General features: G+C 44.1%; 1 protein-coding gene across 1 annotated transcript in view; it reads left to right on the top strand.

The window, feature by feature from the left end:
• Window positions 1-15,170, top strand: part of Melk (maternal embryonic leucine zipper kinase) — a 55,025-nt gene extending 39,855 nt beyond the window's left edge. The window contains exons 13-18 of the mRNA XM_021159944.3: window positions 2,103-2,213; window positions 4,698-4,929; window positions 7,410-7,506; window positions 8,553-8,721; window positions 11,794-11,897; window positions 14,610-15,170. Coding sequence (XP_021015603.1) covers window positions 2,103-2,213; window positions 4,698-4,929; window positions 7,410-7,506; window positions 8,553-8,721; window positions 11,794-11,897; window positions 14,610-14,787 — 891 coding nt within the window. The 3' untranslated portion in view covers window positions 14,788-15,170. The remainder of the gene's footprint in view (window positions 1-2,102; window positions 2,214-4,697; window positions 4,930-7,409; window positions 7,507-8,552; window positions 8,722-11,793; window positions 11,898-14,609) is intronic.
• Window positions 15,171-18,992: the final 3,822 nt, after the last annotated feature.

The following is an 18,992-nucleotide window of genomic DNA, read 5'->3' as shown; positions in this document are numbered from 1 at the left end:
GAAATCAAATTTTGAGTTCCTTTTAGCTGTTTGTGCTAATTAGTGAACTTGAGCAGGCTGTATAGTTTTTTTTTTTGCACTCTGATAGGATGGCCTCTTTTACTGTGGTTTTGTTTTTAAGAGAATTAGTAATTCTGACTTACCAATCAATTGACGGTGCTTTCATAGAGATAATTATTAAAGTCTGAGTCAGGAATCACTGAAGACCACACAGTTGTCGGCAGTAGTGTTGCCAGGCACCGTGGCCTTGGAGAACAGATTTATCTGACTTGGTACTTGCTCTTGGAATAGTCGTGCTGAGGGAAAACACAGACACACAAGAACTGTGTACCTCAGTGGATGGGCTTCAGAGTAAGTGGTCAAGGTGAGGACTTTGGGAAATAGGAGTGACCACCATTGGGAGATTCAAACTGGATCAGCAGTTGAGTCTGAGTTTAGAAAAATGGAAAAGAGGGAGAATAGTAACTATGGCGAGATAAATGTAATTAGCAGAGCTCAGACACCAAATTGGGCTTGCCAAACCTAACAACCTGAGTTTGGTATCCAGGTTCCATGGGATAGGAGAGAATTGGTTCCCATAAGTTGTCCTTCATGTTTGAGCAAACACACACTCAAATAACTAAATGTCAAATTAGAGAAAGAATTCCTGTATAGAATTGTGTAGTCAAGTCAGGTGTGTCGGCACACACCTTTAATCCCAGCACTTGAGAGACAGAGGAGTTTGAAGCCAGCCTTATCTACAGAGTGAGTTCCAGGACATCCAGGGCTAAACAGAGAAACCCTGTCTTAAAATACAAAAGCAAACAAACAACAAGAAGACTCATTCAGCCGGACGTGGTGGCGCACGTCTTTAATCCCAGCACTCGGGAGGCAGAGGCAGGCAGATTTCTGAGTTCGAGGCCAGCCTGGTCTACAAAGTGAGTTCCAGGACAGCCAGGGCTATACAGAGAAACCCTATCTCGAAAAACCAAAAAAGAAAAAAAAAGAAGACTCATTCAGTCAGGGACGCTGCCTGGCAGTTTTGCCTGCTATAGAATCATCACTGCCATCCTTTGCAGAACACTGAACTTCTCCCGACCTGCCCTAGACTTAGCATCAGTGTTCTTCTCAGCCTGGCAGTCTACGTATGCAGTGAGTTCTTATTGGTAGTACTCGGCAACCCCGGAGAACTCTCAGGGTAAGTGAGAGGGTAGGAAGGTTCCCTGTTTGAGGAATATATAGATATGAGAAGATTTGGCCTTGAACTCAATTAGCTGTAAGTCTGGGTAAAGGGATGTAGGTAGGTGTTAGGAATTCAGTAGTACTCCACAGCCTCAGTCTTTAGGCTGTCTAACATACGGTTAGTTTGTACAGGGGAAGGATGAAGGAAAGTAAGGTGTTCTGCTGGGAGTGTTAGCAGAAGGCCCACGTGTCCTGTTTATGGGCAAAGTGTTACCATAGAGCCCACGTGTCCTATTTATGGGTAATCTTACTTAAAGCTAATTTACTCCTGGCCAAAATGATGAGCTTTTAAAACTTACTTGTACTGTTGCTTTTAATGTTTTCTTTTTTAATTAACACCCTCTTAGCCTCTATAGGCACCATTTATGCATGGGGCACATAGACCTGTATGCAAACAAAATACTCTTAAACATAAAATAAAAATTAAACAAATAAAGTTTTGATTGAGATTGCATAATATATGTGTGGGGGGTGTATATCCATGCCATGGCAGGGTTTGGGGGTCAGAGGACAGCTTGGTGGAGTGAGTTCTTTCCTTCCACCTCCATGAGTTCTGGAGATCAAACTCAGGTCACCAGGACTGCAGGGCAAGCGCTTTTACCTACTGAGCTTCATGCTGGCTCCTGGTAGGTGCTCCTCGGTGTCAGAGGTTATGTCTTTTCCAGCTTCTGCTTTGGTGAGATTATACTTGTAAATTTGCAAATGAGGTGTCTAATATTGCTGTGTAATAGTGACAAGCTAAGTCAGTCGTTTTCCATATAACATCTAGCTTGTCTCTGTTTCTGCTTCCAGAGTTTCTCCCTGTGTTTGGGATATGCTGGTGTAAAATTGGAATCCCGGTGTTGTTATTGCTAACTTCTTTTGCCTTTTTAAATTAATAGTCAAAGAATCTGAGCCTGGAAGATATGACCACAAGTGATGATAACTGTGTGGCTGGATTGATAGACTATGAATTGTGTGAAGGTAAATTATTAGCTCCGAAGACACCACAGGTGGGTAGTTTTATTACTACTTAAAGCAGAATGCAAGTCTTAATTATAAACACATCAGTCCAACAGGAAATCAAGTCTGTGCTTGTAAATTTATTTACTCTCTAAGCCATTGAAGACATTAATGAGAGATTATTGGAATATTAATGAGGGGGAAGTCAGTGATTTCCAAGTTAAGAAAAGCAAGATTCCATTCTAGAGCACTTCACTGCCTCTGCCCTCTTTGAATGAACTGTAATTTGCATGTAGTTAAATAGTTGAAATTCGCCCTTGTAGTGTTTAGCTATGTGTTTTACAACATAGAGCCACCAGAAATTGTGACACAGTAATTCTGTTGTCCTCTCAAGGGTCTCTTATGTGCTTCTGTGAACTCTTTTCCTTTTAACTCAGGGCAGTGGCAGAGGTGTTTTCCTCCTCTAACAATTCTTGTTTGAATCCTACTTCACGTTTGTTGGACTTCTTAGGTGCACGGTTCAGAGTTGTTCCACCAAATACGGGACTTTACGGCCAGGATTTTTTTTTTTTTTTAATGTGAGGTTTGTCTCATTGTAAGTTTTGTCTTTGTTCTGTTTTCTTTTTGTTCTTCAGAGTAATTTTGACCCACCTGTTTCCAGTGTGCTGATTCCCTTTCTAATGGTTCCTGACAATGCTGTGAATTATTCTAATTAGTCAGTCACCCCCTCCCCCCCCCCAGTGTGTGTGTATGTGTGTGTGCATGTGCGTGCACGTGCAGCACACCCCATGCGTGCCTGCCCTCCCCCGGTAGGGCCTCGCCATCACTCTGTAGTGTAGTGCTGGTTCCCCTGGAACATACAGTGTAGCTCTCAGGCAGCTCCCCTCATGCCTCTTCTATACCACTGTGCACATGTACTTTTTAAAGTATTACTATACTTTTCAATTTAGAATTTCTGGGTAGTTCGTGTAATTTTATCTCTGTTGATTCTATGGTATTGCCCTTATACTTAAGTTGTCTAGAACTGAGCATCTATCTCTTAATCCCAATCTATTTATCTTGAGTTGAACTGAACTCTTGAGTTGAGAAAAATTTGGCAAAAGTGAAATGTTTATGAGTATACAAGGATCAAAGACTGACTTAACATCAGCATGTGGTGGTGTTCCTGGTGTCGCTCGCTTGTGTTGTGTCATGTGACTTCACTGCAGCCTCTATCCTAAGCACTCAGTATGTGCATGTGACTGTGAATGCTGTAGACTCCACAGTGGCCTGTGGAGGATGCGTCAAGGGCCTTGGCACAGATTAGAGACCATTATTTGCTATGAGTTAAGCTCCATTCTAGGTCCCTTCCTTATGTTTACTTTCCTGTTTTAGAATTCCATTTCCATTTATATTTAGTCTGCTATTAGATATAGACACTATTTATTATTTTTATCCCTTTTTATAATTTCTGTAGGTTCTGATTCTCTTTATAAGCTACCAGAATACTCTGTTGTCTTGTTCTTATAGTCTGATCTTAAACACTAACATATATACTCTTCATTTGTCATTTTGATAGCTAATATTTTTCTGGTCTGATTCTGAGTCTTTATTTTTATTTAGTAGGAACACACACAAGCGTGTGTGTGTGTGTGTGTGTGTGTGTGTGAGAGAGACAGAGAGACACAGAGACAGACGGCAGACAGACAGACAGACAGACAGACACACACACAGGTCCACATTGGGTGTCCTTCTCTATTATTCTCCATCTCATTTCCTGAGACAAGGATCCCTCGTTGAACCCAGAGCTCAGCAGTTAGCTAGAGTGGCTGGCTCCTGTGCTTTAGGGATCTGCCTGTGTTAGTGCCTTCCCCAGGGTTATAGACAACAATCACACCCACACCCAGCTTTTACATGGGTGTTAGGGGCCAGAGTACAGGCCCCCATGCATGTACAACAGCTATTTTTCTAACTGAGCCATTCCCCCGGCCCCTGTTAGAATTTTTGTTTGTTTGTTTTTTAAGGCAGGGTTTCTCTGTGTAGCCCTGGCTGTCCTGGAACTCACTCTGTAGACCAGGCTGGCCTAGAACTCAGCAGTCCACCTACCTCTGTCTCCTGAGTGCTGGGTTAAAGGTGTGCACCACCATCTGCAAAGAGTATTCTAATACCTTTTTTTTTTTTTTTTTTTTTTTTGTCCCAATCACTGAGAAAACGTTATTTTTGGTACATATTAGAGCTAAACCATGGCAATGTAGGTATTAAGAAACATGACATAGGCTGTGTGTGGTCATTCCCAGCATTGTCTGGGATCCTGAGTGTGTTTAAACACCCATTCTGAAATAGGGAAATCCCTGCTAGTAGAAAAGACAGATGATCTACCTGTGCCAAGGAGAACTGAAGACACTGTCAGACATCCTGGTGTGCCAGCAATGTCCTCTTGGTGGCCTTGAATTTTAATAAGAACAGTACAAGTAATTTACTGATTATTAAGGTATATCGTAAAGAAATAGACTTTTCTCCTTAGTGTACTTTATCTTGGACCTTTTTTCCTCTAGGTTACCAAACACTTGGCAGAATCAAATTATGTAGCATCTAAATCACCAATGCCAGGGGTGCGCAGAGCAGCGGCAAATAAATTAATGGACAAAGAAAATGTGTGCACTCCCAAGTCTTCTGTGAAGAATGAAGAGCAGTTTGTATTCTCTGAGCCGAAGACTCCAGTTAGTAAGAAGCAGTATAAGAGAGAAATACTCACCTCGCCAACCCGCTTCACAACACCTGCTAAAGGTATTTGATAGGAAGTAAGCCGAGATATAAAGGTTCAAATGTAACTCTTAATGTTATAAATAATACACTGGCTTTTGGAAATATGTAGCCTTGTTGGCTGGCTTCAGGGGTGGGTCAGCTGCCTTTATCTCAGATACTTGAATTAGTGGAAATGGAGATAATACCTAACTTGTAATTCACAGTGGTGCCGTTACTTTCTTTTCCACATCTAAAGATTTATTTTAGGGGTGTGTGCGTGCGTGTGCGTGTGTGCACCCAAGGAGTCTTGCAGAGAGAGGAAGGAGTCCCTGGAGATGGGGTTACAGGTGGGTGTCAGCCACCAATGTGGGTGCTGGGAACCAGACTCTGGCCCTCACTGGAAGCACAGCCAACGCTCTTAGCTGCTATGCCATCTCTCCAGCCCCTCTGTCACATTTGTGTGACTGAGTCATTGCAGTAGGATAGCAACTTAGAGCTTGCCGTGTTTTCATGTGTAGTAATGGAGACTTAGAGGAGTGGGGTGCTTTGCTGAGGCCCTGCATCCAGGCTCAGCCTACTTCACCCTCACTGGGACTCAGTCAGGCTGGCGTTTCTGCTGAGCTCTTCTTACTGTCTGGTTCTACGTCCTGGTAATCTGGTCCTGCCCTGCCCCTCAGTAGTGTCCTGGAGTTCAGAAGGCAGGGGAGTCTGTGACTCCTTCCCAGACTTCAGGTGACGCTTCTTTCTCTTGGTGTCCTCTTTGGTGTAATATCTACCAGTTTTTAGACCATTTCTCCAGGACACTTAGTGTTTTGGTTGCTGTCTCATCTGGACACATTCTGCTGTGTCAGTGTGAGGCCAGTTTGCTGGGATCAGGTCTCCCCATGACAAGTAATCCATGTTCACAGCAGAGTGCTGGGACTGAAGGTACGTGACACCACTGCCCAGCTTATCTTTGCGTTTTCAGACTCTCATGTAGCCCAGGCCAGCCATACACTTGATGGCATTGTGTGAGACTCTGAACCTCCCAGGTGCTAGGCTTGTAGATTGCACCATTTTGCCTGGTGGAGAGAGGCGGGGATAGAGAGGGGGAGCGCGAGAGGGGATGAGAATGAGAGAGAATGAATATGTAGGCCAGAAGTCATCCTTGACTGTATTCTTCAGGAGCCACCTACTTTACTGAGACAGAAAGTTTTAGTGGGCTCTGAAGTTTATTTGGCTAAGCTGGTCGGACATCACACATGAGGAGCCCACCTATCTCTGCCTCTACCTCTCTAGTGATGGAATTACAAGTTCATTCAAAACCACACCAGGCTTTCTTTTCCCCACTGGGTGCTGAGGACCTAAGCTCAGGTTTTCATGTTTTTATAGCCGGTGACTGTCTTAGTTAGGGTTTCATTGCTGTGAAGAGTCACTGTGACCAAGGTAACTAATAAAAGCAAACATTTAATTGGGGCTGGCTTACAGGCTCCAGGCTTCAGTCCATTGTCACCATGGAGGGAAGCATGGCAGTGTGCAGGCAGGATGGCACAGGAGGAGCTGAGAGTTCTAGATCTTGTTCCAAAGGAAAACAGGAGAAGACTGGCTTCCACCCAGTTAGGATGAGGGTCTCAGAGCCCACTCCCACAGTGACACACTTTCTCAAGCAAGGCAACACCCACTCCAACAAGGTCATACCTCCTAATAGTGCCACTCCCTGGGCCAAGCATATTCAAACCACCACACTAATCCAGCCATTTCTCAAACCTCATTCAGGGATTAAAAGAAACAGACAAAACAACAACAGAAAACCTCTTGGCCATACAGGGCTTTTTAATACTTTATTATTATTATTATTATTATTGATACTTTTCAAAGTGATTGTAAAGGTTTTGGAATGTGGACAGTTTGCAGTGTAGTTTACACAGCTTATCCTTGCAACATTGTGTTAGTGAAAAGCTTGATATTAGCGATTTTTCTTTAAATACAAGAGCTTCCACAGAGAGCAAGTGGCTGAAGATGCAATTGGCAGCTCCCACGAGTACATCTTACGTTTTTTTGGCGTGAATATTAATCCCTGCGTGTGACTCCTATGTGTCCAGGCAGTGGTAGTTGTCACAGGACAGCTATGGATGGTAACATGTTCTGTTAGAATACAAAGATAAAGACTTTTTAAATAGCCACTTTTAGTTAGCTTTTTTTGTTGTTGTTGTTCCTGTGAAACTAGGGAAAATAGAATTAATTAGTTAAAAACAAAACAAAACCCCCACTTAATAAATGTTATCAATATTACCATTAAAGGGAATAAAGCCTATGTACTTTTACTGGGGCTTGAACACAGGACGTTGAGCATGCTAAGCAAGTGCTCTTCCACTCAGTACAGCTGACAGAGCTGTAGAGCGCTCAGCCACCATGCCAGCAGTATAAAACTTAGACCAGAAAAGACGTTAGTCAGTAGTAACCAGATCTGTTGATGTGTGTCTGTTGCGGACCATGCTGGAGCCCTGTCAGCTACATGTGGTTTCTGTTTATTTTTCTAATAGCTACAGCCCAGTGCCCGAGAGAAGCCCTGGTTAGAACACCAGGGAATTCCACAGGAGCAGACACACTAACGACAGGTGTCATTAGCCCCGAGAGGAGGTAAGTGCTGCTCTTCCGACTCCATTCTTTAGTGTAGGCCATGGGATTACTCTTCTCATCGGGGAGAAAAATCGGCAGAGGGAGCCAAGACGGATGCTGCTGGAAGCGGGCAGATCTGTGTGAGGACGGCCTGGGGCTGAGCATGGCTACTGGAACAGCATGGAGTCAGAAACTGATGACTTCCAGCACAGTGAGCCAGGAAGGCAGGGACCCTGCCTCTGGCCATCACTTCCTTCTCCAAGGCCACTTAGGTCCATTTCTCTGCCAGTGGAGTACAGGTGCACTAACCATCAGCATGCCCCCAAATGGTAAAATACTAATTTAGACCACAAAGAGAACTACCTCGCTGCTCTTAGATGGAGAGTCCCAAGGCATAGGTGAACCTTCATTGCTTTTGTAATTATTTTTAGATGCATGATCTATTTGGGAGAAAATAGAATATAAACTGGTTATTGGACGCTGCTGCAGTGTTTCAGAATAGAAGAATTATGATACCTTCTGGTGGCTAAGCAAGTATGTAAATGTACTTCATCTGTGTAGTGTCTATATGCACAGAGAAAGCCACTGACCAAATATTAGCAGTTGTTGGCCCTAGGAGGATATGTGGTATTCTGATGTCTCTATGTTTGATTTAAACAAAAAAGTGAAGGGGCTGAGCCTGTGGCATAGCATAGGCCTGGATCTCACCTACTTGGGAGGCTGAGGCAGGACCACAAGTTCAAGGTCAGCCCATGTAACCTAATGAAGATCCTATCACAAAAATAAAAAGTAAAAAGAAGCATTGGTAGAATGCTTTCCCAGTATAAATGAGGACCTAGGTTCAATCCCCGACATCTCCCAAAAATAGAAACAAAATGAAAGGAAAGGGAGACTGATGCGGCAGGCGGAGGCCCTGTCTGTGGGAGATGGCTTTAGTGTCCCCTCCCCAGGAGGATTGAGGTGACCTGGCTGGCTCACCTGCCTATGGCCCTTGGTGTATGGAGGGTCAGGCACGGGAACTGTGAGGGCAGCAGGGCAGTGCCATTAGTGCTCTGTTGGTTTTTAAGGTGCCGTTCAATGGACGTGGATCTCAACCAGGCACACATGGAGGATACCCCGAAAAGGAAAGGAGCCAATGTGTTTGGGAGCCTTGAGAGAGGACTGGATAAGGTTCTCACAGCGCTCACAAGGAGCAAGAAGAAGGGCTCTGCCAAAGATGGGCCCAGAAGGCGAAAGGTAGGTGGGCCAGAGTCTGTTACAGATTTCAGAAGCTGACTCTTAATAGGTGTATCGAGCCCCACCCTTCTCTGTTTGGTTGGGTCTCTAGCCCAGGCTGGTCTTAAACCAGGGCAGTCTTCTTCCCTCAGCCTGCCAAATGCTGGGGTCACAGGCATGTGCTGCCATGTGTCGTGCTTGTCTGTCTGGGGTGTTTCCATCCCACCTCCCATGTCCCTGTGTGTGCACACATGCATGTGTGTACATGTGTGTACATGTTACTGTTGATCCAGGGGCTAACACAGGGTGTCAGGTTTGCGGATCTGGGGCCCTCAGCCCCTTGAGATCGTCCTTGGTAGGGGGTAAGAAGGTGCAGAGTCAATGACAGTCAGGTCAGAGGCAGAAGCAGACTGGTTTATTGCAGGACGGATAGTGCCTTTGTACCTTCCACCCGTGTCCTATTGGTCCATGACATCTCGTTCCCTGGAGCCGGCACCGTCTGATTAGTTGTTCCAGTCATGGGCTCTGTCGTCATTTGTTTCCAGGACTCAGGCGGATTTCATAGTTGCCAGAGGGAGAGGTAGCTGGCGTGCGTGCGTGGGATATCCACTATGGGCCACCAGTCAGGATAGGCTGACTGGCTCCTCCTACACATGTCACACGCTCTGACCTACTTAGGTGTCTTGCCAGTAGATCTTTTTGCTTTTTAAAAACAACTATATCAAGTAACTTTACTGTTCTTTTAAAAAATTACTTATTAGTTCATTTATGCACTTTTTTTGAGTAGTTAATACTTGCATGTTCTTATATGGTAGATTTTAAGAATGCAGAGGTGGACTGGAGAGATGGCTCGGTGGTTAAGAACATTTGTCTTGCAGAGGACCTGAGTTCATTTCCCAGCACCTACATGGTGGCTCATAACCACCCACAATTCTAGTTTCAGAAGATCTGGTGCCCTCTGTAGCCTCTGCAGACACGAGGCACACATATCATAAATATCGTGCACAGACGTGCAGACAGAACAGTCATACACATAACATAAAGTAAAAACCTAAAAAATATTTTCTTAAAGACTGCAGAGGTAATTTAGGTATAGTCTCCCTCTTCAAAGAACATATAACTAGAATTCAAATACTTTAAAATCATACAGATTGATCACAGGACAACATAGAGGTGGGGTACATGGCATATATATGGGAAAGGAAGATCTGCCTTCAGGCTGGAGACCTGAGCTTGGCTGGCACATTACAGAGTCCCTGACACACAGATACCTTTATAGGTTCTCATGAAATATTTACATTCAAGGAAAGTAAATTTGAATTTTTAAAAAACAGTTGTTTAAAAATAGTTCTGCTTATGGAGGTCAGAGGACAGCTTGTGAGAATCTGGCTTCTGCTTCTACTGTGTGGTTTCTGAATAGCAAACTCTGGTCGTCCTGCTTGGGAGTAAACTCTTACTCACGGAGCCATCTTTGCTGTCCTAATTTGAACTTTGCATTGTAGTATGTTTGGGTAAAACAGTGAGGCAGGATGGGAAGGTAGACTGGAAGGCCCCAAAGTCTGGCTAAGAGGTTCGCTTCTTATTTAATAACCCTGTTACACTTTAAAATAGTTAAGCTGTTGGTGTAGACAAGATACTTGGTGGGGAAGGGGAAAACAACCTATTAGAAGTGTCTCACCGGGCGCACACCTTTAATCCCAGCACTCGGGAGGCAGGCGGATTTCTGAGTTCGAGGCCAGCCTGGTCTACAAAGTGAGTTCCAAGGACAGCCAGGGCTACACAGAGAAACCCTGTCTTGAAAAACAAAAACAAAAACAAAAAAGTGTCTCATCACTGTTTTATGTCGTGATGAGATACTATGCCGAAGGCAACTCTTATAAAAGAAAGCATTTAGTTGAGTCTTGCTAACAGAGGTTTAGCCCATTATCATCATGGTGGGAAGCATGGCAGCTGGCATGGTAGGCATGGTGTTGGAGAGGTAGCTGTGATCTGCAGTCAGCAGGAAGAGAGCCTCTGGATCGTGCATGTGCTTCTGAACCCCAAAGCCCACCCCCAGTGACACAGTTTCCCCAGCAAAGCCACGCTCCTAATCCTCACAGTCTTTTGAAATCGTTCCACTTTCTGGTGACTAGTCAAAGATATGAGTTCACGCGGCTGTTCTTATTCAGACCAGTGGTGACATTCTGTTGGTCCTCATAGGGCTTGTAGCTATATCATAATGAAAACACAAATTCAGTTCAACTTTGAAAATCCCAAAGTCTTTCATAGTCTTAACATTACTTAAAGTCCAAAGTTTAAAGTCTCTTCTGATATTTACACTAATCTCTTCAACTGTTAACCCCCCAGAACGCAGGTCACACACTTTCAACATACAATGATACGGATGTACATTACCATTCCAATAGCGTGGGAAGGGAACATAGCAAGTAAAGTCTGGGTCAGAGCTAAGAAACCAGCAGGGCAGATGCCAAATTCTGCATCTCTGTGTCTGGTGTCAAAGTTCTTCAGCTCTCTGACTCCCTTTCGCTTTGGTGACCGCAGCACTCTTCTCTCTTGGGCTGGTTCCACTCCCTGTTTGCAGCTCTCCTTGGCCCTGGAGGGAGATTTCACACCCTCCTTTTTTATCCTTGTTTCTAAAGACAAGTGTACACACTCACACACACACACACACACACAGTGAAAATGTAAGTTGAAAAATGTAAAAGGTTGGTAAGACAGGAAGATGAACATGTAACAGTTGACATGAGGCTGGTGAGAGGCTCAGTGGGTAAAGATGCTACTGTGGAAGCTCAGAGAGCTGAGTTCAGTGTTCAGTCCCCGGAGCTCACAGAACAGCCAACGGGGAGCAATGTCATACACAGTGCGGTTCACTCATGCTCACATGTATGTCACGTCTACACACACGCACTTTTTATTTGAATGGGGATGTTTCTGATGAAGCCAGTCTCCCTGGCTACCCCGCTGCTGTGCTAATGCAGCTGGCTGGCTGGCTGGCCCTCCTGTGTTTTCTTCAAGTGTTCTTATTTGAAAAGGTGTTGTCTTGGGTTTTTGTATCGCTGCGGAGTTCAAGTCCTCAACCTTTCTCTCTCTAAGCTGCACTACAATGTGACTACAACTCGCCTGGTGAACCCCGACCAGCTCCTGAGTGAAATCATGGCTATTCTTCCAAAGAAGAACGTGGACTTCGTACAGAAAGGGTAAGAAGCTCACCGACTGCCACCGATGCTGCCACTCTCCCCCTTCCTGTCAGCGCACTGTGGCTCTCTCTCCCTCCTGCCCCGCTGAGAATGCCCTGCGACCGCCGCTCTCCAGAGGGGGCTGTGCTGGTGCCATTGCTCATGCGGATTGTCTTATGAGCTGAGAACACTCATGGTCACCACTTTCAAGGTTGGACTTCCATCTCAGAATTGGGAAACCGGGACTTGCATTTGTTGTAAGACAATCCTGTACATCTTATAATTTTCTGCTTTATTTTTACTATTTATCAGTTGAATTATTAACCAGTAAGACACTTTGGACAAGTAAAAATTTGTAGCTCACGTCTTTGTGACTACCTCATGGAGTTTTGGTAAATTAAGGAAGTTATTTTGACTGAGTGTCCCTGCTGAGAGGCTCCGAGTGTGCCTCATGGTCTGAGGAGGTAGGTCTCTTCTGATCATGTGAATTGTTTCTAAGAATTTCAATAATGTATGTCTTTAAATTTTTATATTTATTTCATGTGCATGGCTGTTTTGCCTGCATGTACATATGTCTATCACATATGTGTGCCTGGTGCCTACAGAGGCCAGGAGAGGGGCATCAGACTCCTAGAGCTAGAGTCACAGATCACTGTGAGCTGAGAATTGAGCCTGGGTTACGAGCAATGTTTGCTCCTAGCCATTGAGCCGTCTCTTCAGCCCTACTCATTTATCCGAAACACAGCCTTACTGCGTAGCCCAGGCCAGCCTGGAACTCCCGATCTGGACCGCCTCCACCTCACAAGCACTGGGATTACAAGTATGCTATCACAGCAGCTTCTAAATGCCTTTATTACAGCAGCTGTGTACATACTGACCGCATGCAGATAGGATCATTTAGATGGAGTTGAATTTCTTTGTTTAGCCTTTTGAGACAGGACCTTGTACTGTATGTAGTCCAGGCTGGCCTCAACTTTTGATCCTTCTGCCTCAGCACCCCGAGTTCTAGGTTATCTCCGGTTGGCCTGGAACTCAGTTAACTAATCCAGGATGGCCTTAACCTTTCGATTCTTACCTCTCCCTCCCAACTCTGGGTCTACAGGCTTGTGTGGCTGTGGCCGTGAGTAAGACTTTAGGCAGTCCTTTGTGAAGGGATCATTACTCAGGCGCTGCAGGTGTGCTACCTATGTGAACTCTTGCTTTTCTCTTTTCAGCTTCATTAGAACATGTTTCTCTGACTCACTCTTGCTGTTTCCTTGGTCCCAGAAGCTCTGGCTGACTCTCCGAGGCCTGGGGATGATCGCTCCTTTTGGCTTGTGATTCGGCAGCAGATCACTAGCTGACATCCACCCAGTGTTTTGACCTCCTGATGTCCTGAGCCACCAAGGGTCTTGACTCTGTTCTGTTCCTTTCTGTTTGTTTTTACCTTGTGACAAAGCAAAGGGCAGCTTTCCTATGTGATGTGGTAGCTCATTCTCTCTGGTAAGGATGGACCACGTCTCACAGAGCCACACTGCTTCATTTGCCTGTGAAGACCCTTCGCCATAGGGTGTTCCTTACGACATTTCTCAGACTCGTTGTTTATTTCTAAGGCATTATGTCCCCTTTCCCCAAGTCACTCTAACTAAGGAAGACAAATTGTAATGTTTTGTGAAACTTGATAAGTGATAAAATCAGTTGCAGTTGTGCCTAGTAGCACATAAGTTATTGTGAGTTTAAGGCCGGACTGAACTATACAGTAACTTCCAGGCTAGTCTGGGCTACATGGAAAGATACTATTTCTTGTTGTTTGGTGGTTTTCTGTTAGTTAGTTAGTTTGTTTGTTTGTTTTTGAGTCAATCTCAGGTAGCTCCGCTGACCTCAAGGGTCCTAAGTAGCAGTGTGGAGCAGGGGATGACCTTGAACTGTCTCTGTCTTACAAGTTCTAGGAGTCCATGGCTACAAGACCCTGTGTCAAAAAACAAACCAGAAATGTCCATACTTCTGAGGAATGATGCCTAATCATACGCTTAAATGGTTAAGAGAACTTAAATCTAAAATAAACTCTAGTGTTTCTTGTGGCTGTTATGTGTTGAAGATCAGTAAGACATAACTCATTTAAAATATAAAGTAAATAATAATTTTATTTATATGAGTTCAATTTGTGCCACTTTCATAGTCAAGGCCCTGTTTTGTGTCGCTAGGGAAGGGAACCTGGCAACTTTGATATGCATGCCCTATGCTTCCAGCAGGACCATCTCCCGGTCTTTTGCTTTCCTTTCTACTGTAAAGTGTTACAGTAATCATAATGTCTACACATGTATTAGAGAAACCTGAAGGCAAGTCTTTTCCTAGAAAGTTAACTGCTTCAGCTGTACGCCAGTGAAAGTCACACATCTCAGAGAGAAGAATATTCTAAAGTTCCCTTGTTTTCTTTTGTTGGGAACGTTGTAGAAATGGCCTCATGTTCCTGGACTACACATAAAATGCCAGGCTGCCGGGGCATGTGTGTCATGTGCAGCTGGGAGAGGAGGAAGGCTTTCCTGTGGTCTGAGAGCCGAGCACTGTGATCACGGCTCTCTTAGGGTCGCCACTCAGCACTGTAGCACAGCCAGGCCAGTGGGAAACTATGGGGAGTGGATTGCTAGAGCAAAAGAATGCCTCACTTTCCCCCAGCTCCTGGGGCTCAGGAACCCTCTTGCATCATCCAGAACACTTAGGGCTCCCTAACTGCTGGTGTCTTGTGTCTTACAGTTACACACTAAAGTGTCAAACGCAGTCTGATTTTGGCAAAGTGACAATGCAGTTTGAACTAGAAGTGTGCCTGCTGCAGAGACCTGACGTGGTGGGCATCCGGAGACAGCGGTTGAAGGGTGATGCCTGGGTTTACAAGAGATTAGTGGAAGATATCTTGTCTGGCTGCAAGATGTGACCGATGACACTGTCCGCCTGCCCGGATGAATGTGGGTGTGATGCTGCACACAGGAAGACTCTGAGATTGGTTCAATTTGGGGGCCCATTGGATCTATGGAACTACAAGCTCATCTAAATAGCCATCTTCAAGACCAGTGTATTTTTGCTTTTTCAACAAAAATTTTTACTTTGTGGCTGAATCCAAGGCAACTGTTCTGTCATTATCAATTACTCTCTGTTCTAATCATGGGCTTGGTGTGTCAGTAACTGTTTTTATATTCACTTCCGTCAGGGGATGCCAGCTCTTCACTGTGACTCATTTTGATGTACAGTTTCTTTCTGAACTAAAACCATTTGTGAATATATCAAGCTCTTTTTTGTATCTGATTTTGATCCAAATAAAACCTCAAATGGCTTCCTGACTGTTAAGTGGAGACTATTTGGAGTGTGTTTTATCTGTTATCAAATATGCCGTGGGCAGAAAAACAGATAAGAATTCATTTGCATAATTTTTCCCTGTCTCTGATTTAAGTAGGATTTATTGAGATCGTTAACTAAGTCACAGCTGTGGTTACCAGAGTTAAACAACACATTTAATATGTGGAATAAAAGCGTATTGACTTCAGTAAGTATGTCCAGTCAACAGTGATAAGTATCCGAACTGCAGGCCCCGGGAAATGGTACTTTATGGTAATCTCTAAGTCTCAACGATGGCCCCAAATTTGTATTTTTATTTCATTTTATTGGTCTCTAAAGGCCAGAACTCAAGTTACATTTGTATGGATTTTACCAATTAAACTAGTTGGAGAAAAAAATAGCACTGTTTCTGGTCAGTAGCAAGAGGGTGTTTGTCATTCATTTATTCACTAAACATTTACTGAGTGCTTACATGCGTTTGCTTCTGGGGCTGGAGCTGGTACTGTCTAGCAAACCAGGGAGTTCAGAGTCTGCCATGAGGGCCAGATGTTTTCGTATTCACACATGATCCGAAGGTAGGTGGTGTCTTGGGGAAAATAGCATTTATTCTTGACAGATCTACAGGGAGACACTGGACAGAGGTGGGGCGTGTGCTGTTCTTAACAGAAGTTACGCGGAGGCAAAGCAGTTTCAGGTAAAGGAAAATAGAAATGACATTAAGTATTGCAAGAAAATAGATGAGATAGAAGCTTAGCCAAGAATAAACCCTGGAGGAACTGAACCCCCTACTGAAGAGAATACCTTGGGTAAGGAAAGCCGACGGCAGGATCTTATACTTTGTAGTGACAGCTTTATTGACATATAAGTCACACACTACAGGCTCCACCTTTTAAAATATTGACAATTCAGTGGTTTTTAAAAAGCGTACTCATGGAACAGTGAGATGATTCAGCAGGTAACAGTGCCCGCTGCCAAGCATCCCTGAGCCCACATGGTGCAGAGAACTGATCCCATTTAAAAGAAATCTTAAAAAAAAAAATAAATAAGGACTGGGGTATGGCATCTGAGAGTGAGAGCCGGAGTTGGGATCCCCAGGACCCCTGCAAATGTCTACCTGGAATTGTAGTCTAAATTTGACCGAGAGACCTTGCTCAATGAATATGGCAGGAGAGTGATGAAAGATGGTTGCTAGTGCCAACCTCAGACTCTGATGTGCACACATGCGGACATAATGAAAATGGGGAAAGCTTGCTCACAGTTCTGCCAGCACCACCACCACAGTCTGACTCTGTAAGATTCATCCTCACACGAACTGCACTGCAAAGACTTGCTCTCCATTCCCCCATTGCTCATCCGTACCCCCGATGGGCACGACTCCGCTTTCTGCCTTTTCAGACTACCTATTCTGCATAACTCATATAAATGTGCTCCAGTTTCACTCTTGCTTTGGCAAATAGCACAACCCCAAAGCAACTTAGGCATGCTTCAGGTTACACTTCTGGGTCACAGTCCATCACTGAAGGAAATCCAGGCAGGAACTCAAAAAGCAGAAATCACGAGGAAACACTATTTGCTGGCTTTCTTACAGACCCCTGCTTACTGTCTCTAGGATTTTTTTTTTTAATTATTTATATGTGTATGTCTATGTGTGGACTTGCGGATGTTAGTGCAGGTGCCCTTGGACGTTAGAAGAGGGCATTGAATTCCTTAGAGATGGGCATACGTTGTGAGCCGCTTGAATTTGGAATTGGATTGAATTTGAATTTGGAAATTGAATTTGGGTCCTCTGGAACAATGTGTGCTTTTAACCACTAAGCCATCTCTTCAGCTCCAGTTAGCTTTCTTTTCTCTTCTTTTCTTTTCTTTTCTTTTCTTTTCTTTTCTTTTCTTTTCTTTTCTTTTCTTTTCTTTTCTTTTCTTTTCTTTTCTTTCTCTTCTTTTCGAATTATTTATTGTATGTATGTACATTGTCTTCAGACACACCAGAAGAGGGTGTTAGATCCCATTACAGATGGTTGTGAGTCACCATGTGGTTGCTGGGAATTGAACTCAGGACCTCTGGAAGAGCAGTCAGTGCCCTTAATAGCTGAGACATCTCTCCAAACCTCCCCACCCCCCCCCCCCCAAGCTAGCTTTCTTAAATGGCTCAGAACCACCTACGTGAGGAATGGTGCTGCCCATGGTGGGCTGGGCCTTTCGGATCCATTAATGATTAAGGTCATTCCTCACAGAAGTGTCCACAGGCCATTCTGATCTAGGTGATTGTTCAGTCGAGGCTTTCAGATGATTCGAGGCTGTGTCAGGTTGGCAAAGCTATCAAGGACAAAAGGGGGTTTGAAAGATAGCTCAGTGGTTGAGAGCACTTGCTGCTCTGTCAGGAGGTCTGGGGTTCAGATCCCCACACCCACGGCGGCCAGCTCATAGACACCTGCAACTCCACCTCCAATAGAACATATGCACACACACAAATCTTTTTAAAAAAGAAAGCAAAGATAATTAGGACAAAATTGGGTCACGTGTTACTTTTGGGATCTAATTTTTTCTTTTTTTTTTATTAAATATTTCTTTTTATTACGTATTTTCCTCAATTACATTTCCAATGCTATCCCAAAAGTCCCCCATACCCTCCCCTCCACTCCCCTACCCACCCATTCCCATTTTTTTGGCCCTGGCGTTCCCCTGTACTGGGGCATATAAAGTTTGCAAGTCCAATGGGCCTCTCTTTCCAGTGATGGCCGACTAGGCCATCTTTTGATACATATGCAGCTAGAGTCAAGAGCTCCGGGGTACTGGTTAGTTCATAATGTTGTTGCACCTACAGGGTTGCAGATCTCTTTAGCTCCTTGGGTACTTTCTCTAGCTCCTCCATTGGGGGCCCTGTGATCCATCCAATAGTGGACTGTGAGCATCCACTTATGTGTTTGCTAGGCCCCGGCGGGATCTAATTTCTTAATGATTCCAAGACTTATTATGATGCCTGTATTAGTACTTCATCCTAATCCATAGCTGAGTAATACTCCATTGATGTTTACAAGAGCGATAAGCACTCTATAAACTCCTGAGCCATCTCACCAGCACCTTAGTCTGTGTGACTAAGTCTCTTTTGTTTGTTTGCTTGTTTATCTTTTTTATGTCTGTGGGTTTCCTAACTTGGTGGTGAATTTTGAGGAGAAAAAGTTGTAATTTTCTGAAGCCCAGGTTACTTGTTCTTGGAAGGCATAAGACAGTGAAGGCATTCTACCTCTACCTCTGTGGGGAATTGCGTCGTCTAGAAAGTGAGTCTCAGAACTATGTTTACCAAAACCCACAGTAAATTCATATAATGCAAGCCCCTATATGTTAGTATCTCACTTGGGGATTTTGACGAGAGAGTTTAGGGGAGCATAGAAGCCACCAGATCCATTAAGAGTCCTGAGCATAAGAGGGTCTTCACCGGTGAGGCTTCCAAGTCAAAGAACAAATAGCAGAGAGAAGATCAGCCGATCTCCCGCTCAGAAGTTTTGTGTATGAAGAGCATTACACAGTCATTTACCATGCGGAATTTCTGGAGTGTAACTTCTTTCATTTAACATGATTCTGAGATTTGTTCATGCCATTGTCTATATTAGTAACTCATTTTTATTGTTGAATAATGTCTATTAGTGCATCCTAATCAAAAAATCTAAAGTACTCCAAAATGGTGTGTGTGTGTGTATGCATATGTGTGTCCAGCCCCTTGGTTCTATTCTTCTAGAGAACCATTACAAATGATATTTAAGGAAAGTCTCTATCTATCTATCCATCTATCTACCATCTATCTATTCCTCT

Source organism: Mus caroli, unplaced genomic scaffold, assembly GCF_978045245.1.
Source record: "Mus caroli unplaced genomic scaffold, Mus_caroli_1 scaffold_6, whole genome shotgun sequence".
Lineage (NCBI taxonomy): Eukaryota > Metazoa > Chordata > Mammalia > Rodentia > Muridae > Mus > Mus caroli.
Note: the sequence above shows the minus strand (reverse complement) of the source record. Positions and strands in the feature narration are given on the sequence as shown.